Raw genomic sequence first — 25,724 nt, forward strand, 5'->3', positions numbered from 1 at the left:
GGTTGGGTATTGGTTATAATCTACTTAATTTTTATATATTGTGAGTTTAAAATTTGAAATTCAAATTTTAATGTTTGAATTTGGAATGTCTACCCCTTGTAAAGACATACATGCATGTGTACCAATGAATTCAGTCACACCCATACATACAAGTACATATGTATAGGTACTACCCATTCGTATGCGTACCTACATACTTACATGCACTCATACGTACACCTACGTAAGTGCTTTTGAAATCCTATAAATATTACAATTCGATGTGCCATAGATTATGAAACAAATTCGTTCTTTGGTCCTATGCTTTTTGTTCCATATTGAGTCCATTCATACTACATATTGTTTATGTACCATATACGTAATATATATTGTTCATAAAGTGTTCCAAGTATCACAGTGTACTGTTCTTCTACATTGTGATCGTTCCTCTTCATTGTTTCGACCACTGAGTATAGCCATACGGATCTTTATGTAATCATATTTAGGAGTGCAATCTTTATGATTTTGAGGGTTGTTTTATCTTGGAGGTATAAACGTGAGTCAATCCTATCTGTAGAAAATGGGGCATTTAAAAACCTTAAGGAGAGTACATATTGATACGACTCAACCCTATAATCAACTACTTGATGTTGTCTATTGGATATTGATTCAACAACTTAGTGCAACACTTCATTTCAAGTACAACAACATTCATGACTATATTTCATAAATGCTCTTGCACACGTTCTTATTAACCCCGAGCTGGTGCAAGCTCTACACAACCAATTAGCATTCTCTTACCCTTTTACCTTTATTTCCATTCAAATTCCTTCAGGATCAGTTGGAAACAATCAAATCAACTAGTGATTGGAATGTATCAGTGTATTCAAATCCAAAAATAGGAACTCAAGTTTTAAATCGTTGGTTTTAATGTTTTATAATGTGTTTACAATTAATGAAAAAAAAAAATTGAGAAAGGTACTACCACAATTACTATAATTAAAAATGAAAAAGAAACTTGAAGAATAGGAAAGTAGAGAGCAAATGAAAGCACAACACAGAGAACATTCCTTTTGTATGGCGTGAACCATGATCTTTGGGTGGTGGGAGCCGAAAGGGCTTCCTATGTTTGCCTTACTACGTTTTAGTCAAGAGTCTTGCATACGACTGATACGCAAGGATATTTGGTTTTAATAAATGATCGAGTTTTCATTATGCCACGGTGAAGGGGGATTTCTTGACCACGATTTTCAATGGGCGGGAAAGGGTATTGCACAACAGTGGAGGATATGTTCGACCATTCATAAGTAAAGGAGATATTTCAGATTCGGATTTCGGTTATTTGTTTACAGCCCTAGTGTCAAGTAGGGTTAATCTGAATGTTCGACTTAGTGGGCTCATTTACTTATTGTGAAGGTCTTTGTTACGTGCCACTAATAATGATGGGACTTGGATCTGTCCAATCGTGGTGGGAGCTGGTCGGTCCAGCCTCGCTGAATGATAGAAAAATCAGGGGTGGTGTGATCATTTCATTGTGGGACTCAGGTGGGATCCCCCCCGTGAAATGACCAATTGATCATCCCACCCATGATTTTCTTGTCGTTTAGCGGTGTTAGACTGTTTAGCTCCCGCCACGACTGGACAAGATCCTTTTCCTTAATGATGTGTGTAAACTAAGGTTATGGATACACTAGAACATCAGATCCTAATTAATAGGATCATTTGATTAAATTGTAGGTTTTGACCATGTGTCACAAGTGATGATGTGACAAGTAAGGTTATTGATATAAATATCCTAACCCAGTGGGCCCATTTTCTTATAGTGTAGTAGGTCTCTGTCACATGCCATTAGTATTGATGTGTGCATTAAGGCCGGTTATCGCTTGTTGTATTGCTAAATGGGCTTTTGGTTTGAGAGTCCTCTTTTCCGAAAGACCTCATAGCCATTGTAACCCCTCTTTCAGAGGCTTAATAAAAATACTGCCTACCGTGAGTTTTTTGTTTTTTTGGGTGAAAGAGGATTTTGCTGAATGGGAACATGTGTATAATCAATGACATCAGACCTGAGTAAGTCCTGAAGCCACTGAGTGGAATACTGGAATATGATCAATCTGTCATACACATGATAGACAGGGTCTTCCTTACCAAGACGTCTATAATATGATTGACAGTCCGTATCATCAACGATCGCTGCTGTCTCTAGAGGAAGAACCTTTTTGGTGCCCACCATGAGTTTGCAATCCAAAAAAATACATGAGTGAAACACTTTAACATCTTTATTTATTTATTTATTTAATTTTTTTCTGGAGAGGGGAAGGGAAGAAAATATCGGGTGGTTGCTAAATTGAACAACCCTAATGTAAGCTATCTATTCATGTATAGTATAATACCTCTAGCATGGAGAAATAGAGAAGAGGCAAAGTGCATATCCTGCAAGGTGAAGGTGGATTTCAATCTATTTCCTAACTAGCTAGATATTGGATATTTGGTCAGCTTTGGGACCATCTACACCATTCATGACCTAGACCTAATGAGAAGACCTAAACGATGCAAAAACAATAGGTCAAGCTATAAAAATACATGGACCTAACCTAGATTTAAACAAGTAGTTAAAAAATTTTAAAAAATGGATCTATTCTTAAACAACTAATAAATAAACCCATATTGACATCTCTATATTCCATTAATGGATGGTTGTGATTTCTTTGATTCATAAACAACAACTAGATTTGCGTAGGCTATGTTTGGTATGTATTCTTAGAATACATTCTTACAACAAAATGAGAATTTCATTTGGAATGCACTATTCTCTTTCTTAGTCAGAATGTGAAATGAGATAGCATGTTTCAGAATGGGTCGCATTCTCTAAAATCCATGAACGAGAATGTATACCAAACCAAAAAAAAAACAATTTTTACGGGAAAAAGAACACTACCTAATTGTGTGGTCCCTGTGCCTTCACACAAAAGGTGAAATTACTACTCCACCCTCTATAAAATCAAATATCTTACCCATGTTGATGTTGCTATGCGTGCTTTCATTGGCCTGACACTGAACCAGGGACTACACAATCAAACAACAATTTCTTGCCCTAATTTTATTTACGGAATGGAATGAATAGGCATACTATCTGCATGCAATAAGCTAGTAGACGACACCAATGATAGCATAGGCCGGGAGCATCATACAGAAGGCGTAAAGGGTCATTTCAAAAAGAGAAACAAAGACATAGACACAACAAATATTAGCATACGATACACACGGGTGATGTACCAACCCTATTCCCTTTTTTTTCATTGTTTTAATCTTAGACGCATTTTAAGAATACATAAGAAAGACAGCCTTAATAAACACTACAATGACACCATTGAAAGTGATCACATGTAATAGGATACTTGGTAATAGGAAGCTTTACTACTAATAATGTGTTTGGTTGGGACTTGGGAGGGTGGGGGAAAAGCCTCAGACCCAGTTGCAGGTAGGGACCACTGATCTTTCCCTTATTTAAAAGAAGAGGAATAAGCATGTGGTTGTGAGCTGTGAGCCTCTAACGTTTATAATAATGGGAGACCACTATGAGAGCTTTTGATGGTGAGATTACAGAATTGATGTTTGGGGGGGTGCTTGTAAAAGAAGGTCAAGAGACAGGATTCTATTGCGTCACACGATGTGACGCAATGTGGAAAAAGCAAAATATTATTAATTAATTAATTGTATCTCTTTTGTCTCTCCTTATCTTCTTACCATTCCAAACGGCTTCCTGCCTACCTTTTGAACAAAGGACCGTGTCTTGCAAGTGGATCAGACCGGTTCGTCTAATGAACCGGTCATTTGGCGAGGGTATCAATGGCTCAGATCCGACCGGCCAAGTTGTGAGTCTCATGACCAGCCTGGCAAAACCAAATTATTGACCAAATTTAATCGAAAATTTACTATCTCTACTTTTTGATGAACGGAAAATTTTTAATTTGAAAAGCAAGCCTGCCTCATATCTATACATAGGTGGGTCCAGCTGTAGTGGTCGATTCTAGTGATTTCTTTTCGTGAATTGAGCATTTTCCACGTGATCTAAAAAAATCTCTCTTGTCATATTCTTTGGTTGGTCCACGGTCAAGGAAAATACCCTTGATCGAAGGTTTAAAATCGTTTATTTATCTGATCTATATCCTGTCCGATCTATTTTTCTAAGTTCTTCTAATACAGAGTGATGGATCCCATCGGAGCTGGCGTAGAATGATCATTTTTACCCCCTCTATTAGAAGAACTTAAAGAAATGAAACTGCCCAGAAAATAGAACTGATAAAAGTCTATTTGAAATCACAAAGTGTGTGAGGAAGGGTATCAGGATATATTTAAGGGGTATTATAGACTTTATACTATAAGGGTAGAATCTTTATTTTTTTTGATAAGATAAGGGTAAAACATTTGTGACGCTAGATGGATGTGCTTTTTCTTCACCCATGGTGCATGAAACTTTTTCTCTTTGATTATGTTTCATAATATGGTTGATATTAATTATTAAAGATGATAATTTTGATCCAAGTAGGTTAGTAATATTTGAGAAGGGAAATAGAACGCTGCCCCACATTGCCCTCTCACGCAGGCCAATGAAATGGCCACCCTACCCTTCCCCTTGGATGTTTGGCTTGTGTTCCCAATGCGAGGCTACGTAACTTGGCTTGAAAAACCCTTTTTTATTTGATATAATTTTATTTAGGGGATGTGAATGTCGTCCCGCGTAACACCAGTCATGACATAATAAACGGTTTCATTTAGTAATAGAGAAAGCCCATATGGTCTCTAAGGAAAGAGAATGTCAGTGCAGGAATCATGACTCATTATGTGAGAGGGCATGAAAAGAAATCTACGTATTGCCAACGGGGAGATCTTTTTCCTTTTATTTACTATATTATAGTATGTATTTATGCTCAAAAGATTAGAATATTCTGTCACCGACGAGGTCCCACATTAAAGATTGCTTAAATTAGAGATGAGTTTGATAGGTCACCTAGAAGTCACCTTGGTCGTTCATGTTGGTGGATTTTTTTGAGTTTTGAAACATGCAAGTTGACGACATAGTAGGATTAGGATTGAAAAAATAATTTCAACTTGCATCTCCTAAAGCAAGAGTTTGTTCTTGGAATAGTGATTTGATAACTACCATCTTTGATCTAGTCATTGTTGACTCGATATTTTGAAGATTCATTTGACCCACTTGAATCATTGATCGAAGAGATGAATTTTTATCACCTCAAATACGGTACACCTCAAGTGTACCAAAAAGGTATATCTAACGGTGCACCTTAAAGTGCTTTTGTTTAAAACACTCCTCCCAAGTGCATGTGCACCGTCAGATATATCTTTTTGCTGCACTTGAGGGTGTACTGTACTTGACGAGATAAAGGTCCGAGATGAAGATTCAATTATTTGGACAACAACAATGATCGAATTCTTTACAATTAAATCAGTTTATAGGAGGATGCAGAGATTGAATTAAGGTAGGTTCATCAACAAATCATAGTTCATATAGAGTATGGTCTACTGTATGGAGATCTTGACACTCTTTACATGGTTTGTACCTAAAGGAGTGTCTATAGGAATTTCATCCTCTCAAGTGTTGTGCACTGTGCAGTGCACATTTAAAGTGCATCCGATGGTACACCACTCTTGAGAACATGTTCTTAGTTAAGTGCGGTGTACTGTCCACCATTGGATGCATTTTAAAGGGAAATGAGTGGCATTTCTGCTAACAAACTGCTTTTGATTTATGTTTTGGTAAACTAATTTTGATTTTGTGATTGTAAAATTTGTCACCTGCAGAGAATAAGTATTCTTTCTCAAGTAACTCAATTGGTTGATATCTTTATAGGATTGAACTGGGATATTTGAGAAATGGTCTAAGTCTATTGGGGCTATTCAGATGCTTTATATATTTGTTGTTTCAATTTCAATTTCTTTTGGAAATGTGGGAAATGAGGATAAGACATATTAATTGGATTTATTCTTTATTTTTTTTTTTTTTTGTATTCAAAGATTGTTTTTTTTTATATAATCTCTTTTGTTTCACGTTAATAGAAAATAATAGGCAAACGTTATATAAAAACTAAGGGGACGATTTTATCCAAGGATTTGTATTTTGGTTGTGTTCATATAATATCACTTTACTAAAAAAATGTATTCCTTGTAATGGAGGGTCCTCTTACTAGGAATAATAGGAATTATGGTTGACAATCTTGCTACAACTGGCTATGGTGTCTACGAAGCTAGGCTTCGTGAACGATATAAATATTATATCATTATTTGTCTGACAATAGAGAATGAACATTTATTAATTTTTTGTTTAGAAAAACTAATTTTCATAGCTTTTTTACTAATGATACTACTAACAAGCTGGCATTTTGCTTGTTCCACTTATTTGAAAATAAAATAGATAATATATTAATGTATTTGAAGATTTTTTAGTAATATCTCTTATAATTGATTTTTCAAAGAAAGTAACTAATTGGGAGAATACTTAGGTTTCTAGTACCTTCTAAATAATAAATAGTATATATGGTTTAGCATGGAGGTCTTTTAGCAAAGGGGTTAAACTGAAAAGGGAAGGGATGCAACATGGCATTTTCCTTGGAGGCCACCGTAATTACAATCTCAAGAGAATGTGACCACAATATAAATATAAATACAACTGTTTCCGAGTAAAACATAGATATAAACTTGTTTGATACTTGATAGAGTTGAAAATAATAGTCATCAGAATATTATTTATCATATTAACCCCCCCCCCCCAAAAAAAGAATATTATTTATCATATGTCTATAGTCTACATTTTTTTTTTTAGGTTTTGTTTGTTTCAAGGTACCAACCATGTAAAAGAAAAATTTACGTATAAAATCATTACAAGTTTGGATTATATTGTGAAAATTTTTAGTTTTTACTTGAGAATATATTAAAAAAACGCTTGTAATTAGGAACATAAATACAATATATTGAGAATTTGGTATATTTTTTTAGTTAAAAAAGTAATGGATCCATTTTTGTGTATGGTCGAGTATGTACACAATTTGCGCTTTGGCCTTTTGTCCAATAGGAAAGGGGCAAAAATGGATGGAACACCTCCCTTTATCCCCGATTTGATGGCTGATGCAATGATCAAACATGTACAAAAGTTTTTATCATGTTAATATATGAATTGATTAAAAAAAATGGTCAATAGATATTAATAGGATGATGATATTTTTGCTAATTTGTACTGTATTTCTAGGGTATATTCTGATTCTGGTTGAATCGGAATCAAAATCGGTGGAGAGAGAGAGAGAGAGAGAGAGAAAGTCGAAAAACGTGGGAATATGTATAGTCAAGCTAGTTGGATTGTTCAGTACAGCTATTTGTGTTTGGTTTCTAGAGTTATCGTATGAAAAACACTTCTTTGTTCTTAAAAATAATTCTTAAGATAATGAATTCATATCTATTGTGCATAATCATACAAAAAGTTAATAACTAGGAAGTGATTATCAAAACAAGAATCTTTCCTTCACAAAAACCACTTTAGAAAAGCCCAAAAAAGAAAAAAAAAGAAGAGAAATCACTTCAAACAAATAAAACATTTACCAAATTTGACTATAATTTGAAACACACACACACACACACACAAAAAAAAAATAATTTATAAAACCTACTAATGGGCTTTTGTTACCCATTATTGACTTGACGTATAAGATCCCATTCTAAACGGACCAGGATCCTCTACAATACCGGCGGGTCGACAGTGCACATCCGATGGCACAGCAGAGCTCACGTGGCACACATGGCACACATGGCCTTTGCTATGCCGTCGAATGTGCACTGCCGCCCCACCGGTATTGTAGAGGATTTTTATCCATTCTAAACATGCTAATCTTGTGTCTTATGTTTTAACAACCCCAAATATTTCCAAATAATGCAAACATAAATGTACAGACATTGCTTTGTTCACTTGGCCCAAACTGTGGTTCTTGGTTTGGTTTAGTTATTCCAACCGGTTTAATTCCGGTTTGGTTCATTGTGGTCAATATTGTAAGACTACTTCAGAATTGGCAGCAGGACGATAGCACACCATCTTTACAGTCAACTAGACCTTTAACTCCCAGACAGCTTGTCAGCCTTGTCTTATGGTTTTACATGAGTTGTCCAAGATGACAGGAAGATTCTTCTTTTTCTCATTTCTCTCTTGAGATATAAATATATCCTCCAAGGCTGTGATAGAGTAAACTAGGTTCCATTCTCACAGTTGGTAGCCCTTCACTGAAAACCAATACATTGGAATCAAGATTAGCCACATTTGTTAGAAAAAAAGATTCCAAAACAATGGTTTATGATGGAATTTGATTAGGAACCTAAGCCTTTTCTGTTTTTTTTGGTTGTGGCAAATGAAGTGGCCCACACCGTTCTACCGGAAGCCTCATACGTTTTCTTCAAATTTTCAACGATTTTTTGCTGTTATACCCGAAGAGGTTAATTTAACGACTTATTATCTCACGAGATATATTGAAACGATAAATTGGATTTTGATAAATGCTATTGGCTTACACACTCCATCCATTCTTCTGTCCAACCAGGCGCCAGCCACCAACTCTCTCTCTCTCTTGCAGAGCCCTAAGATATCTCTGTTGCTATTTTTTTCTTTAAATTTTTTTTCTTTCTTGTTCTGATACTAGGGTTCGTTTCTTGGAGTACAGCGGAAGAGAAGCGGACCACATAGTTGCTAATTTCGATCTGGTTTGTACAATCTCTCTAATTCATCAATTTGCTTTGGCTCTCTTCCTGTCGTTTTCTGTAGGTTCTAAATCTTCCATTGTTTCTCTACTTAATTGTTTCATTTTAGGTGTTTTTCACATTATTGTAATTTCTAGGATTTGTATAATTTTTTTTAATCTAAATTTCTTACCTCAAATCGCTTGATTGAGTTCTATGGCTGTCGTTGCACTTCTGTTTTTTTAATTCTTATTTCGAATTTTTATTCCCTTTCTGGGTGTTTTTGGATATCAACCGGGTTTGGATATGCATAAATTGCACTTGAAGAACTATTTTGTGATAACAATCCCAGGTAATTGCTGTGCTATGTGCTTCATATTTTTTTCTATGGAGAAAGAGGTTTGTTTATCATGTGAAGTAAAATGTATGAATAATTTTTAATTACTTGTGAGTGTTATTTGACAGCTTTAGAAAAAACTGGTAATCCTGTAACTGTTGTTGAAATTTATTTAAGAAATTCGAAGTAATACAAGGGTTTACCAAATTGAAGGAATCATATGAAGGAAGCCATTTCAAGTTAAATGGGAGACTGTAGAAGAGAAAAGGATTGACAACATGCAATGGTTCGTCTGGCTCTCCACTTGCTTACTTCTCGATCCTTAAACATTCCATCAACATTTGTATGTTCCTTATTTAGATTATACTTTCCTTGATGATGCATGACGGTAGCATTTTGTGAATGATGAAGAGAATCCTGCTATAAGTTACAACCAAAGTTATTGTACTAGCTCTCTTACCATTAGCATATAACTACCCTTTTACGTCTGGGATTGGGCACTGAGGTAATTTTATACTCTTTGCTAGTTGCAACTTGCACAAAACTGTTCTGATCTTGAACACTTTCTCAGACTATTTTGATATTTATCAGTGCTCCACGTAGTTATAGTGGATTTGTTAAAAATGTTCTTTCACTTATTTTTCATGCTAAAGATCAAATTTGCAGAAAATCCTTCATGGCTTTAACCTGCTTTGGAAAGCCTGGAAAAAATATAACGAGGACAAGAAACATAAAATATTTATTTAAAAGGAAAGGATCAGGATTCTGGGGAAATGAGAGGTCCACTTAAAAAATCCTGAAGTAGAGAGCGAAACCTACGAAGATCATTTCTTATTGAAGTTCAGTTAATGTACTAGCAATCCCCTATCCCCTAAATCCCTTTCTCTTGATTGGTTTCTTAAGGGATACTGATCTTTTATATGGACATTGTGATTGTTCAGGATTTTAAAATTTTCTGACCTTTTCGGTATCCAAGGATTCTTTTGGTTTTGATGTTAACTGGAACAAAATCTGCATAATGGTTTTCCAAGAAGATAGAAAACGAGGATGTAGAGAATGATTAAAGAGCTGATACATAAGGAGACAAGATTTGGAATATTCAGAGGAGATTAGACCAATCAAGAAGAAATAATGGAAAAGAGACTGAAACCTTTGGTGAAGTGAGTTCCTCTTTTTCTTAGCCGAGTTCAAGATTTAATATTGGAGGTCTTGTCAGCTTGGGGTTATTGTGATACCAGTGATTTTGGCGTTCAAGGATTGCATTTTAGGCTGAAAATGATGATGCAAGGTTATGCGATGAGCTAAGGGAGAATGGCCGTATAAATTCATTGGTCTCGTAATATATAATTGGATAATGATGTAGAGTGGACAAATCAATTTCGTTTGTTGTTGCTAATGAGACCTCTTGATTATTATTGGAGATTATACCCCAAATTTTTTACATGGAGGATCTAAACGCGTTAATATTGCTTGACACACACATTGAACTTGTAAATTCTAAGATCTTTGCTCTATGAATCCTCTAGGCCCCATTTGTTTGACGGGGAGAATGGGGTGGGAATGTTGTGGGACTGGGTCCCACAGTCTAGTGGGTTGGGAAACATGGGTAGGATTTTTACTTTTCCCATGAATAATAACCAGAGTCCTTTAGTGGGATTTTTACGAATTCTTTCAAGTAGGTCTCATCCGTTAGTCAGTCACCGTTTAGCGATGATGTCATGGGTTAAAAAAATCTTAAATACCCAAATTACCCTTTATAGGTAGTGAAGTGACCCTGTTACCCCCTCCTTCTTCTTCCTCTTCCTGCAACCCCACAACCCCTACTCCCTAGGCTCCTACTGCATCGCATCTGCAACACAACTGTTTTTATGAACAAAAACATGAATTTATGAACAAACTATTTTTCCTGGACATTGAGAAGCTTTTTACAGAATTGAGCATTTGGTTGCTGAAGCCTGCTTCATCACATATAAATGTTAAAATTAAAATTGCAGTAACTTCATATTGCATTACAAGTTCGGTTACAATTCAGAGAATAGCGCCTTGTTTTACTCAGTACGGAGAAAACCCATGAATCAAACATGGGTTAAAACACTTCTCTCCAAGAAGGGCTTCAAGCCAGTGAGGAAAAAAAAGTTTTACCCACCTGCTAAAAAGCCCCAAAAAAATCAAATTCAAGTTAATTTCAAAGAAAAACCCGGCATCAATAACTCCCGGCGAGAGCGAAGCGAAGCGATAACAACCCATCATTTTTTTGCTTTTCTAATCTTTTATCTCCGAAGCTCTTGTAAAGAGGAGAAGCAAAACTGTTTATAATGGTACTACTACATAGGGACTCGTCATCAGAGGCTCTTGCAGTTGCAGAGGGAGGGGGAGTGAGAGAAAAAACAAAAGTGGAATTGGGTACAAGGGGTGGGGAAGAGAAAGAGTATAAAAAGGGCAACGGCGCCTGCAGCTGCTACTACTGTCCTCTCTTCCCCCTTCTCAACCGACCATATTCTCTCTCTCCCGCGGAGAGGTTCTCTCCATTACCTCCCAAACCCACAAATCCCACAAACTCCTCTGCTCACCCCTTAAACTCCCTGTTGTTCCCTTTTTCCATCTCCATCTCCGCCTCCGTCTCCGGGGAACTACCTCCCAGTCTAATCTCTCTCTCATGGAACCCTATACCCAATGAATATATGTGGGTGATCCTCTCTCTCAAATTTCTGGTGAACCTTGCTGGAAATTTCAGTCGATTTGGGTTTTTTAGGATTTTTTAAGGTTAAAACATTGAAAGGGTGAGTTAGTAATTTTCATTTCACAAGCTTCAATTGAAAATGTGACAAGGGTAACATGGACTTTTCCATTCAACCACTAACAGCAGACTAACACCGTCAGGTTTCAGGGGGTGTCAAGTAATTGTTTGAAAAGGTAGGTGCATTAAGAAAACGGGCAATAGCCTAAGGGGTGTACAAGTAATTATTCCTTTTTTCTTTTTACTACTATCTTGTTTGTGGGTACCTACTTGAAGTGTTGGATTGCATTTTGATCCATATTTGCTGAAGTTTGCATGGCTATATTGAAGTAATATGCCTAAGGAATTATGACAGTAAGATACATTAATAATATGGTGCGCTTCATTGGAGGTACAATTTTTCAATGACAAGTCTTCTTTGTCTAGTGACAAGTCTTTCTCCATCTTGATGAGTATATGGCAGGAATGTCTATCATTTTTTTATTTAGTGTCTCAATTGGCTTGGATCAAATGCACTGTTGGTAAAACATCACTGTAAGTATTGGGAACAATGTTTAAAGAAGAGTAGCTGGTTTTGGCAGTACTATCTCTGCTGTGTTGTGTTCCATGAAGGGTATTTCACAGAATCACAGGTGACGTTGGTGTGGATTAAATAGTGAATGCCAAAGAGTGAACTTTACATAATAGTGTGAAGCTTATTTTGTGATTCGAAGTTTTTCTTTTTGGATTGGAGGAGGTCCATAGGCTTGTCTATCAACTAGCTGAGAAAGAATTCAGAGTTTCTTGAAGGTTCCTTCCCTCTTTGTAAGAGATGAGGCATTGCCGTCACATGATTGAAGTAGCTTGTGTCTCTCATATCTATAGGGTGGAATTGTCTTAGCAACCAAGTTGTTAAGTTTAGTGCTTTAGGACTATTGGACTATGTGAATATGTCACTGAGGTTGCAAGTTCCCTTAAATGGCCTTCTTTGTATAACTTATTTGGTTCTAATAAATATAAAGAACTTGGCGAAGCAAGCTTAAAAAGTATATAGATTAATGGAAACAAGATCATTCTTCGAACGAGGGGGGGGGGCAACTAATGTCACCTATCCCCCCACCCCCCCACCCCCCCCCCCCCCCCAAACAAAAAATGACAAAACTATAGTTTTCTTTGGCCGCTTGGATTTTATTTAGTATTCACTACTTGTATAACATGATTTCCTGTTACTTGCATAACTATAGTGTGAAACACAAACAAGTTTCCTGTCCTTGGAACTTTAATGCATTGTTTTAGTTGCTATTATCATCGTTGACACAATATGATTGAACCTTTTTGTTGCTAATGTCTTTCTTGTGATACTACTACTTGGATTTTTGTGCGTAATCTTAACAGTCCCTCTTCCCCTTCTTTAATTGCTTCTCTTTGGCTTCTCTCTATTCTCTGATCATCTCCCACTTGGTTAGTTTGCAGGCCTTGCTTTTTTGCTTTTCATTTTTGATTCCTACTTTAATAACTATTGTTGATAAAGATTTGACGAAAACTAATTAGTCTTCGAGGACAAATGGGTATCAGTAGCTTAATGCACAATGTCAAGTCCCAAATACTTGTTCGTCCCATGCCATGATAAAGTCTGGGAAATAGAGTTTGTATTTTATCTGAAATGCCACCATATTGATCTTTGTGTTCATATACAGCAATAGCACCGTCATGAACTTAATTTGATCTCATGGCCACTGGTGAAAGGAATTGATAAAACTTGTAGGCATTATAATCTGATGTAGTTGTATTTTGTGTTGTTTTGTTGAACAAGTCTTGATATCTGTCATTTTATGCCACTTTTTTTGCAGACAGGAATTGTTTCTATTTTTGCCATGGCAAATTCAAAGGGTTCTTCAAACATCAGAAATTTTCCATACTCAGGAAAACAATCACTGCTGCCTCCTAAAAGCCCCTTTCCAAGCATTCCATCATCCTATGGTGACTACGGCACCAGTTCTGCAATAGGATCAAAAGGTATTCCGAAGCCAAGAGAGGGGCATAGACACCACCAACGTACTTCCTCTGAGAGCTTTCTAATAGAGGAGCAACCCTCTTGGCTTGATGATCTCCTTAATGAGCCAGAGACACCTGTGCGAAGAGGTCATCGGCGGTCTTCAAGTGACTCGTTGGCTAATGCTTCTAACATGGAATATGTAGCTCAGGAGGACAAGTTAAAAAATGCCTCTGGACCTACTTGGGGATCATTGGAATTTGATCCTTATCAAGATGCACGACATGCTTCATTCTATACTGAGCCAAATTCTTTTGGGAGGCAGCAGAATAGGTCATGGGATTCTTTATTGAATTCTGTTAACTACCAAAGTGGCCAGCAATCTTCCTGGGATAATATTGTACGTCAAAGCTCTGGACCATTGTTAGTTCCGCAGGAACCAGATGGGGTTTCATCTACTGCTACTGACAGGCAAGAACTGGAGGAGTCTGGGTCCAATAATCCAAGAGGTTCTTCTGATAAGAGGGATTACTCTTATGCTAAGCCTTCTGCATCAGAGACAGATCCAAAGCGTGCTAAACAGTAAGAAACTTTTAAATCATTTGTCCTCAGTATACTTGATCCTGTAACTTCTAATATATTGGGAATGTTTACCCAGAAGTTAGAACAAAATTTGTGTGTTAGGCATAAGTATGAATTTAAGATGTTGTCATTGCTAATTCAACTTGTTAACTGTATCCCCATCTCTCCCCGGGGCCCCCCCCCCCCCCAAATAAAAAAAAAAAAAAAAAAGAAAACAAAAAGAATAAGGAGGAGAAGAAGAAAGTTGTTGACTGCACTTAGAAAAAAACAAAAGAGAGAAAAGAAACTTTGTGACTGTATTTCTCTCACACGGTAACTTGTGCTGAGCTGATGGAGATTGTACTTTAAAATGTGTGGCCTTCTACTCTGCTGGATATTTGATTCCCCTTTCATATGCTTTTCCTCTAATGGCTACTTAAGTACTTGACATTTTGGTGCTCATTGAATAATGAATTATTTAAATACCATGTTGATTAAGTTAATAATTAATGGTTTTGCTGGCGCAGCCATGTTAGGATCCAAAATCTTTGATTAATTATATTGCATTCCCTGTTCTACTGGTTTCTCTAATTATGGTCAGAAAATCCTTTTCTTTTTTTGGGGGTGTTGGGGGCGGTTTTACTCACTCAGTGTAATTTAATCCTTGATGATTGCATGTTTGAATTTTGACCCTTTTTTTGTGTGATTTTCTTTCATGCATAATTAGCATTAGCAAAACCCAGACAATAATTTGTATGTTGAAAAAAAACTTATATATGAATAAAAAGCTACAATACAAACAAGTTAACTACTATTAGTTCTCATCTTTGTATCTATGACATTGGAAGCCTTGTACTGCAGGCAATTTGCTCAACGGTCACGAGTCCGGAAACTGCAGTACATAGCTGAACTGGAAAGGAATGTCCAAGCTTTACAGGCAAGTTCAGGAGGAAGCTAAATGTATAATTTATCCTGTTTAAGATTTTGAATTATTAAGTTTGACATTATTATTGTTTCTCGTGTGTACATGAATTTTTAGGCTGAAGGGTCTGAAGTTTCAGCTGAGCTTGAATTTCTGGACCAGCAGAATCTTATATTGAGCATGGAGAACAAAGCACTGAAGCAACGACTAGAAACTTTAGCACAGGAGCAACTTATAAAATACTGTAAGTCTCTTATTCTGACTAGCAAATCTGTAACCCTTGGGGAAATATAAGAAAAATGAAGAATGAAAATAAGAGGAAAGAAGATAGCCCAGGAAATCAGGAAAATCTCAGCTACATGATGTCGACAACATGGATCCTTGCCCTCGAATAGGCTCTATCTGAGGTCATACTTGGCACAAGACCCAGACTATGTATGTCATTCTTCACAACTTCACCTATGGTCATTTTAGGCCTGTCCCTAGCTCTTTTAGCTCATTCAATCAGAATCAGATCATTCCTTACTAGGGCGTCTCCAGGCCTCCGTTGCACATGGCCAAACCACCTCAGACGACATTCTCAAAGCTTGTCACTGATCGGGGCCACTCCCACATCAGCTCTAATACGTTCGTTTCTCACTTTGTCTTTCATAGTTTTGATGCATATCCATCTTAACATCCTCATCTCAGCAACACATAGCTTCGCTATATGACACTTAATTGCCAACATTCCGCCCCATACATCATAGTTGTTTACTAGCTAACACTTTCATTATATGACTTTAGAACTTAGGCTCCATTTGGTTGCTAGGGAAATTGAAGGGAAGGGAAATGAAATTTCAAACCTAAAAAGAAAATTTTGTAATCATTATCCAACATGATTGTATAAACTACTTATATTTCTAACCAATTTAGTAATAATGCTTTTTAGATGTAATTTTTATTTTAATTTTAAAATCCAAGGGATTTAGATGCAAAAAAAAAGTGAATTTATAGCCAAATATGGAATGATTTGCAGTTAGTATTATAATCAAGTAAGGTAATGGTTACAAAAGTTTCTTTTTTAGGTTTGAAATTTCATTTCCCTTCCCTTAAATTTCCCTTGCAGCCAAACGAAACCTTTAGGAGTTATGGAGAATAGCAACTCCCATTCATCTAAACCATTTATCCCAATATATGTTATTATAGTTTTCTTTTTATTGGGTTTTATTGAAGTCTTTATTAGCATGTACTGTTGCATCTTTAACCAGCCACTGGAGATCTGCAACAATATCGAGGTTCATATACAACTTTGGAAGTACCACCATTGTGTTGTCCAAAACTATGTTGTGTCATCTTATATTGAAAGAAATATGGAAGAAGAACTCGGTCGAAACCTAATTATCTTGGTTTCACAGCCTACCGAGATGAGATGTGGTTCGACTTTTTTTCCGATTTGGTTTCGCATGGTTTCGACCAATTTCGACCATATTTCAGTAATTTCACAAGTTTTGACCTGAACACCTATATAAATTCACTTATCCACATCAAAACTTGAGGAAACCTGGCTCAAAACTAGGACAACCACTTATTTATGCTAGAAACCAAGACATGCACTTATTTATGCCAAATATCATTTAAATAAATGAAATATAGAAAGATAATATTCATAAATAAGCAAATACACCTATTTGAATTCAATAAAAAGAGTTGAAGAAATCAAATTCTAAAAGGATAAAAAGTCAGTCCCCAGTTCAAGAACAAACATTGGATTTTCAGCGGTAGGTGCAATTTTCAACTTTTAAATTTTTGTGTTTTCTCAAATATAAAAAGTTCATAAATATTAATGTGATAAAACATTGCTAAAAACAAAAAAAACGATAAAATATTCATTGTTTTGATGTCTAAAAATTTATTTCCATTCATAGCGATTTTAAACAGCATTCGCGCACACCAAATTTAGTTGATCAGAACATAACTCCTTCAGTATAAATCAGTTTTAAGCAATCTTGGATTTTTATTGGAGAGCTTTGTTTGCTTAAATCTGATTTATATTGAAGGAGTTATGTTCCGGTCAAACTTTATCGATACCATGTCCAAGAACAATATACACCATCAAACTGGGGTCAAAACCACAAGTATTATTTTGAATGTTCTCTATGTGAAACTAATGCATGGATTGGGTTCAAAATGTCAAAACTAGGCCACACAACAAGAATCAGGGCAAAAAGACAACTTTTAAGCCTTGAAACCAAGGTTCGAGTTGGCTTGGAGAAAGTACTAGGTTTCGACAGAGATATGGTTTTTGGCTGGTCGAAACCAGTGTCGGCACCGAGTTTTCGATCCGTGGCAAGAAATCGATTATATTTTCTGTTTGTCTTAATGCAAGTCATTTTTAAAATAGTATTGTCTTCTAATAAATTATTTCTGTTCTTATTACTGTATAATTCCTTTTCTCTTTTTAGGCAATTAATGTAACATGTTTTTGTTGAGACAGATTGAGCTTAATGACCTCCTTTTCTACAAATTTTTTTTGATAACTCATACTAGAACAAACAGCAACTGTAGGATCCTCCCCTCCTTGGAATTGAACCATTTCACATTACTGATAAGTATGAAATGAATTCTGTGCGCTATTGTTGGGAGAAAAACTAAATCTTCTGAGGTTATGGTTCAGTGGAGCAGGAGATGTTGGAGAGGGAGATTGCAAGGCTACGGGCCTTGTATCAGCAACAACAGCAGCAACCACCACAAGCAGCATCAGCTCATCGCCGGGCCAGCAGCAGAGACTTGGATTCCCAATTGGCCAGCCTCTCTTTAAAGCACAAAGAGGCCGGTTCTGGTCATGAGCCAGTCACTGGGCCACTCCGTATTTGAGTTCTCATAGGATGTGTCATATTATTCAGGCTATGTCGTATTTGCGTTCACATAGGATGTGCCATATTTTGTACCTTTCCTTGCAGCATACTGGCGACCAAGGTAGTGTCTTTCATGCAGAGGCACCAACTGTGGTCATCACTCATCAGAATCCTGACGCCCTGACAGTACCACTATGCTGAACCATGTTGTGTTTATGGTATCTTCATGCGCACCTGTTGGTCATTGCCGGAGAAAGTTTGATTTTCTGGCAGGTGATTCATCGGAGGTGATAACTACATCATCAACTCTTATTTGAAATTTATTATGGCCATGATATTCGCTTGGTACCTCTTTTCATAACTAGCGGCATCATGGTCTCTTGATTGTCTTGACAATGAACTGCTTGTATAGATTGCTAAAGATAGGTTAGATGTAGGATTGGGGATTTATCAACTGTCTTGTTGGAATGAAGGATTGAAGATGACTTAGGGGACACAAGATGTTTGCATGCCTCCTAAATATATTCTTAAATTTGTTTTTCTTTGAAGATTTGTTTATGAAGAGCTGGGTCCAATCCAGTGTGAGATTGGTAAATCTACATCAGCAAAAGCTCACAAGCTGAATTTTGTCTGAGAGGATTTTAAAAGCCAAACTACTTCTGGGTGATTGACTTGATTTAACCAAACATGGTTTGATCATCTTAGAAGCTGGGTATGTGAAAATTGTAGTTAATTAGCTTCCACCCTCTACCCTTTTTGAAAAAACAGCTGAAGCCGTCAAGCCAACCAGAACTTGGTCTGAATGATCTCCTAACTTTTCTACGTTCACCTCTTTTGTCTTGGCTACTGCAACACACTTCTGTGATACCTATCAAGCTTTGAACATTGCTGTTATGGGATCTGAAAGAAGATGACTGGTTGGAAAGAAATTCTCTTCAGGTTAACGGGTTGTGAGACTAAGGCTGTGTTTGGTATGCATTCCAAGTCTAGAATGCATCCTGGAGTGTAAAGAAACCCTTTTGGTACCCATTCTCATTCTCAAACCCTAGAAACAGTCCAGTAACTAGGTGCATCCTGGAATGTGCTTTTATGCCTGTTCTGAGTTCTTGTTCTGTTGCAAAGCAGCAACGACTGTGAATGATGAACAGTGGTGATGTCCCTCCTCTTTCTGCCCACTGAGCTACGATGGTGATTACGGAGAACACATGATTGCTGCTTTCTCCTCCTTTGATGATGGAGTAAGGAAGGGACTGAAAAAAGATTCAGAGGTTAGAGGGAGATCGTTCGATTTCAGAGCTTATTGCTTTGGAGATCTGGGAAGCAAGAAGAGATATTGGAATCAAGAGGGCACAAATTGGGAGAGAGAACGAAATCGAGAGGGTACTGCTTGGGAGTTGGGATGGAGGTCGTTCGATCTCACACTGCTCTCTCGTTGAGCTCCGAACACAATAAAAGGAGAGATAAAGCAGTCCACTCCATTATTGCATATTTTTCCAATTGTTGTTGGGCTTTTTCTCTCGAATTTTCTGTCATCACTCGTTCAATCTTCGAGGTTTTCAAGAGATTTTTTTTTTATTTTGGGGGTGGGGGTGAACTCTCTGTGAGTCTTATATTATCAGTCTCGCCATGTCTGCGGAATCCTCAACTGCAGCGTAAAGAGCACAAGTATTCTCAGAATGGGAATGCATATCAAAAAACAGCCTTAGGCTCTGTTTAATATGCATTCTTGGAATAGGTTCTGGGTCTAGAAAGCATTCTGAAACCTGATTCTTCAGTTCTCTATTTTCTCGCTCCATAATTCTGAGAATGCATACCAAACACAGTGTAATTGTGTTTCCAATGCGAGTTTTAAGCATGAAATTTTTTAACTTCTGCTTTCATTCATTTCTTTGAGCATTGACAAAGCTCATAGAACCTTATTATGGGACTCTACTAACAAAGTGGGCAGTACTCTGAGTCATATTTGAATTAGCATAGAGTTTCTTGCCAGCTGAAACTGTTTTAAAGTCTTAAGATGGGGTTTTATGGGGCTTATTTTAAGGATCTGTGGTTGGTAATTGTGCCACATAATTGAATAATGTGGTGATTCCAACAAGTTCAAGCCAATACCCTCCCTTTCATGTCCATGCAGCCATTCATTTTAGCAGTATGTATTGTCATACAATCACCAAGGCAAGAGAACGCTAACCGGTCATGTAGCCATGCATTAGTACAGTAGCCAATGAAAGTGTACATAGGCATTGGTTTGGATGCGATTTTCGATTTTACTAGAGATTGAATGGTCTTTACTCATACAAAGGCATTGGTTTGTGACTAGACACAGAAATCAAAGGACCAGTTAGCGTTCTTTTTCCCATATATATATATTAAAGGAAGGAGAGAGAAAAATAGAGATGAGGCTTAATCGGTAACCGGCCAGTTTTGTGAAAAAAGCCACGGATCCTCTTATCAGACTTCCCCTTGGGATTTGGTTGGTCTTATCAAGGTGGTGTTCTTTTATTAGTATTTTGGTTTCTTTGTGTATTCGGGTGGATTAACAAGAAATTATAATAATTCAAGTTTAAACTTATTTAAACAATTGGAAAATCCCTATATTGAAAGTAAACCCAGTAATTAAATAGCAGCTAAAACCAAATTGGGAATTATGAACCCCATCACCTAGTCGATATATAAGCATGTAACAGCAGAGAGACAAGTTTAACATCAAAATAAGTTGTGTTAATAAGACAGAGAGAGAGAGAGAGAGAGACAGAGTGACAACAACACCACCAAATATCCCATCAAGCAAGATACCAATGCCCTGCAATGATAGATGTGCAGATTCAATAAAGGAAATCAATAGATTACAAATTCATGGAAGATAGATAAGTTCGGAAAAAGGAGAGGAACAATAACTTACCAAACAAAAAATGAGAATACTTGTGCGAAACCCAAACACCTATTCGCCTCGATTAGCTGTTGGTCAAATGAATTATCGATGAAAATTAGTTGCCAAAATTTTTTTTAATGTATCCAAGCAAGCATAGAGAACCAGAAACAACATGGTTCATCATTACCTAAATTAGTTGAACCTGTTTGGTTTATATTCAACAACAATTTTGATACTTCATTCAGTTGTCTCTGAAGTGCATCAAACCTTTGAGCATCCAATTTTCTTTCTTCTTCTCTTTGTCTTCTTTCTTCTTCTCTTTCTGCTTCAACTTGTTGCATTTTGTGAGTTAATTCTACAATTTGACTATTTAACTCCTCACTTTGCTGTGTTTTCGTTAGTCCATAATCCTTTGGACTTACTCCCACTCCCCGTAGACGAACCCGACCATGGGTATCTTTGCCCAAATTCTTAGTGAAGATGGTTTCATGGACTGAAAGGTTATTTTTATTTTCTTCAGACACTTTGTTCAAGTCCTCGTAGAGATCTCTCTGCTCAATTTTCTCAACCAAGTTAGCATAGATACTTGAGAATACAGCAACACATACATATGAACAATAAATAAATACAAACCATTTTTTGGGCTGAAACAGGATCAACAGGAGTATCGTCCTTCCTTGTATGTGTTTCAACAAACATTTGTAGCCTTGTAGGCTCCACACCTTCAAGATTCTCTGTTTTCTGAAGAAATTCAAAAAAAAAAAAAATAAAATAAAAATTAATACAATAGTTTACATACATGTTCTTCATAATTTGTATGGGTTAATCTATAAGAAACATACCTTTAGGTAAAAACGTTGGGCATAACTTCTTCGCCCACAAGTATGATTCATTTTTTGGAGTTGTCTATTTTTTTTATTATCATTACGAAGTTTCTACATAATTGCAAAAAAGAAATTAACAATTAGTTAGCCACATTTGACAATTAAAATTGCTTCGATAACAAATAAATGATATCTTACCTTGTTCTTTGCACTCATCCATATATCTATCAGGCTTTTCCATTGATCTAGTGGAACCATTGCTGGACATTTCTCAATCACCTCATCTATGCTTTCAGATTTATCAAAAAATTTTCTTCTTAGTTCTCTTTTAAAGGCCTTCCATTGTAATCCCATCTTTGCAAAAGCCCATTTTCTTCCTAGAACAAGCACTTCATATTTATCCTACAATAAAAAAATATGTTATATTAAAAATAGAAATCTGTATCTTAGAATTGAATTGTCAAATGGATTGTCATTTTACCTGCATTTTATTCCATAATGCTTCTTTATAGTGAACCGGCACTTTTCGCCAGTCATGATAATTATAAGGGAGGTTATTACCATTCCTCACCAAAGTCCCCATCCAAGTTATGAATTCGGATGTGATATCATTAATTCCCTGGCCATGCACATTGAGTAGCACTTTCCTCACTTCTCCTGGTTTCATCTTCTCTGTTTTGATAGACCTATTATGGCCTCTTTTCTTGTGCTGACCTAAAAATGAATTCCAATATATAAAAGCAAATAAATAATCTTTAATAAAAATGATTATAGGAAAATTTTCAACACATAATCCAAAGCAAAAGTTATAAGTAGTATTAGCAACATTCTCACTTGTAGTACCAATGCTTGAAGAAGGAATGCAATCCATTTATAAAACCTGCAAAGATAATACAACACTCTAGATGTAAGAGCTACAATTTTTAATTTTTACATATCATATAAATAAAAGATTGTGCACAATAAACAACTTACCTTAATGGGAAAATATAAAAAAAAATATAAATATATTGAAATATTCTAATTAACAATTTGGTTCGTATTGATCAGTTCCAATGAGGTGTCAACTATTGTTCCCTCCATATCTGTCTTTGTCCAACTAAAATTGACATCACCTGCAACCACTTATCGTCCCATATATATATATATATATTGTGATTATTTAGAAGAGACAGTTGTTGCTATGTTTGAATATTGTCTTCAATTTTTACCAAAAAAAAACATTGTCTTCAATGACATCATCCTCCATATCATAATTATCGTGTGTTGGTGATTTTATTCCAACAAATCAGTTGGTTTTTAAGAGGTTTGGCACATAAAACACTTACTCTGCTTGTGAAGAGAAGACAAGTGGATCATCCATCTCATTTTTATTAGAATGCATCAAATGATTAAAGTTGACGAGTGTAAAGCCAAGGTCATCTTTATTCATTCCTTTCTCAATATAGTGGCGGTATTCACAAAATAGCATTGCCAAATGATGCTATTTAGTGGCGGTATTCATAAAACCACCACTAATTAAAAAACCATAGTGTCACAATTTCTGCTTTTTCTTGTAGTGTGTATTTTCTTTGTTACTATATATTTATATAAGTATATGTATACATGTTATATAGTAGATATTTCTATCCCAAGAAGTTAGATGGGATTATATAGGAGGTGGGGATATTATGTGTTTAGAAGGAAGAGAGAAATATTCACTTAGCCATTGTATCTCAACATATTCCAAACAATGATTCCAATGAAAAATATTTTTCTTTATTTAAAGCAAATGAGTTTAAATATCTAATCCGTATGTATAAGTGTTTTGTAGTATCTTTTAAAATGTTTATATCTTATTTGAGGATGTGACCCCTATTACTTTGCATTTTCAATTATTTGTTATTATGTTATTAGTTATTGATGATATTCTTTTTAAAATGATCCTAAACTTTATTGTATACTGGAATACCTACTAGACTATTGAGCTTAGTCCGTTTGTTGTGATTATTTTGAGGGTAGCTGTGTCAAGGATACCGTTATCAATGATAGTTTGGAATTTTTCTCTTGACATTTGAGTTAGGTCATTGTTCATGTGATGCTATTCCTTTATTCTTACATTCATGTATACATATACATATGGTAAAAATTTTAGTTTTATGACATGTGAAGTTTCGATTAAATTTTCTTTTGATTTTTGAGGTGGGTCATTGTTCATGTGATGTTATTATTTTATTTTTAAATACATATATACATATGGACCAAGTTTCCCTCCACTCACGGTGAATGGGATCCCATTCACCACTAAGCGGAAGAGGGCGGGAAAGGATTTTGAGTGGGTATTTTGAAACATACAAAAACTCTATGAGTGGTTTGTGAACCCTAGGATGGTGGGTGAACCGCCCTCTATGGTAATGATTTTAGTTTTATGCGATGTGAAGTGTAGATTATGACACACATTGAGATTTAAAGTGCATTGTTTTGGGGCAAGTATAAAATTACAAATAAATATCTTTGGATCTAGGATTGTGATAATTCGTGTAGTTATTTAAATTACACATTTCTAATGAGTTGGTTGGACTTAAAATCTCACATAACAGGTATTAAATAAGGGTATAGTAAATGACAAAGAATATCACCATGGCTAGATTTTTGGATAACTAATTGATATCAAGTCAGTGAAAATAAAAATTTAAGCCAGGACTAGACAACTAGTATTGACCCAATCTAATATCTATGTCATAAAGTGTTTATATAGTACTTTTTAGTGTAAAAAAGATCAAATATTGAATAACAGAAAAAAATTAAGATTTCTATGAGATATTCTATCATTTATAAAAAAAGAAGAGAGTAAAAAGAAACTTAATAGCATTTATACAAATAACTAGGAGATATGTTGGGATTGAAATGTACATAATTAACTATTCACATCATTTTATGATAATTAAAACTCAAAGTCCTAATCTTGATTGTCTTTGACGATAGGAAAAATAATGATAAGATTTAACATTAGTTCAACTTATTACATTTGGATTTATCATTTTAATAAAGTTAAAAATTTTAGTGCATGAAACCTTTTATTTTTAAGGGTGTGTGGGGTTCTAAGTTTAGCAGGTACAAGAATTTTTTGGGTTTCTTTCAGGCTTCTATACATAGCATATGGCAGATAGGATGTCCCTTGATCACATGGCATAATTAAGGCCAAATGGAGTACTTTGCCATATGGCAAAACAAATCATTACAAAAATAGACTATCAAAAAGGTGCATAGACAACTAAGAGAGTGCATGGACATACATCAGATGATGCACCATTAAAATGGGAGTATATGATTGAATTTGAGTAAGAAAATTTACACATTGCATACCTAATTTATCTCCTAGACATACAACAGTCAAATTAGCAACATACCTCCCCATGTGGCACAAATAAGCGAACAAGATCAGAAAGTATTCTAAATCTATTTAAGTGGAATTTTTTTTTCTAGTACATTAAATACTTATGGAAATTCAAAAGCCTAACTTAGATCGTCAACAACAACATTAAAAATCTTAACTTAGTTCATCTATGACAATAAAAGAAATCAATCAAAAGTTCATATCCTTAATATAGATCAACTGAAACAACAAAAAAAATTATAGGTTTTCAAAATCCCAACTTAGATCATCATCTACAATAAAATAAAAACTCATGGAATATAATCTACCATAAAAAAAATGAAATATTCAAAACCCTAATCTATAACACATACAACAATACATACATGCAAGGAATTTAAAAATATAACCAAGATCATCTTCAATTATAAGAACTCATGAGAAAGTCAAAACCCTCACTTTGATCATCTCAACAATAAGAACTCATCTTGAAACCCTAATCTAGATCGATCATTTACATGAAATTTTTTTTTATACAAAGTTCAAAACCACAACCTAAAGCATCTCCAACAAAAACAAATTATAAGAAATTTGAAACCCT

At 35.6% G+C, this 25,724-nt stretch overlaps 2 protein-coding genes and 1 long non-coding RNA gene across 5 annotated transcripts; 1 reads left to right on the top strand and 2 right to left on the bottom strand.

The window, feature by feature from the left end:
- Window positions 1-6,375: 6,375 nt before the first annotated feature.
- On the bottom strand, window positions 6,376-18,558 carry LOC122662116. Its single transcript, XR_006332973.1, has 3 exons — window positions 18,425-18,558; window positions 10,191-10,196; window positions 6,376-6,389 (listed from the first exon to the last, which is right to left on the bottom strand). It is a non-coding gene; the product is annotated as an uncharacterized LOC122662116 (long non-coding RNA).
- LOC122662114 (uncharacterized protein At4g06598-like) lies at window positions 8,632-18,378 on the top strand. Of its 3 annotated transcripts, XM_043857678.1 has the most exons (6): window positions 8,632-8,733; window positions 13,613-14,337; window positions 15,178-15,253; window positions 15,356-15,482; window positions 17,895-18,107; window positions 18,151-18,378. In XM_043857678.1, exons 2-5 carry the CDS (start codon window positions 13,637-13,639, stop codon window positions 18,092-18,094), a joined length of 1,104 nt encoding a protein of 367 aa, XP_043713613.1. In that variant the 5' UTR covers window positions 8,632-8,733; window positions 13,613-13,636; the 3' UTR covers window positions 18,095-18,107; window positions 18,151-18,378. The 3 variants fall into 3 exon arrangements, with proteins under 3 accessions (XP_043713613.1, XP_043713611.1, XP_043713612.1); XM_043857676.1 differs by having other exon boundaries at window positions 17,895-18,378; XM_043857677.1 differs by having other exon boundaries at window positions 8,648-8,737; window positions 17,895-18,378.
- Window positions 18,559-19,682: 1,124 nt separating the features above from the next.
- Window positions 19,683-22,639, bottom strand: LOC122663298. Its single transcript, XM_043858981.1, has 8 exons — window positions 22,603-22,639; window positions 22,250-22,482; window positions 21,967-22,170; window positions 21,787-21,879; window positions 21,578-21,685; window positions 21,367-21,495; window positions 20,826-20,875; window positions 19,683-19,875 (listed from the first exon to the last, which is right to left on the bottom strand). The coding sequence occupies exons 1-8, from the start codon at window positions 22,637-22,639 to the stop codon at window positions 19,683-19,685; spliced, it is 1,047 nt and encodes a 348-aa protein (XP_043714916.1).
- Between the last annotated feature and the right edge of the window lie 3,085 nt (window positions 22,640-25,724).

Source organism: Telopea speciosissima, chromosome 5, assembly GCF_018873765.1.
Source record: "Telopea speciosissima isolate NSW1024214 ecotype Mountain lineage chromosome 5, Tspe_v1, whole genome shotgun sequence".
Classification (NCBI taxonomy): Eukaryota; Viridiplantae; Streptophyta; class Magnoliopsida; order Proteales; family Proteaceae; genus Telopea; species Telopea speciosissima.

Coding starts and splice junctions, on each gene's coding strand:
- LOC122662114 (XM_043857676.1), top strand. CDS start 13,637: ATGGCAAATTCAAAGGGTTCTTCAAACATCAGAAATTTTCCATACTCA. Junction 14,338..15,177: donor GATCCAAAGCGTGCTAAACA/GTAAGAAACTTT, acceptor CTTGTACTGCAG/GCAATTTGCTCAACGGTCAC. Junction 15,483..17,894: donor GGAGCAACTTATAAAATACT/GTAAGTCTCTTA, acceptor GTTATGGTTCAG/TGGAGCAGGAGATGTTGGAG.
- LOC122663298 (XM_043858981.1), bottom strand. CDS start 22,639: ATGGATTGCATTCCTTCTTCAAGCATTGGTACTACAA. Junction 22,171..22,249: donor CATTATGGAATAAAATGCAG/GTAAAATGACAA, acceptor TTTTTATTGTAG/GATAAATATGAAGTGCTTGT. Junction 21,686..21,786: donor CCCAACGTTTTTACCTAAAG/GTATGTTTCTTA, acceptor GAATTTCTTCAG/AAAACAGAGAATCTTGAAGG.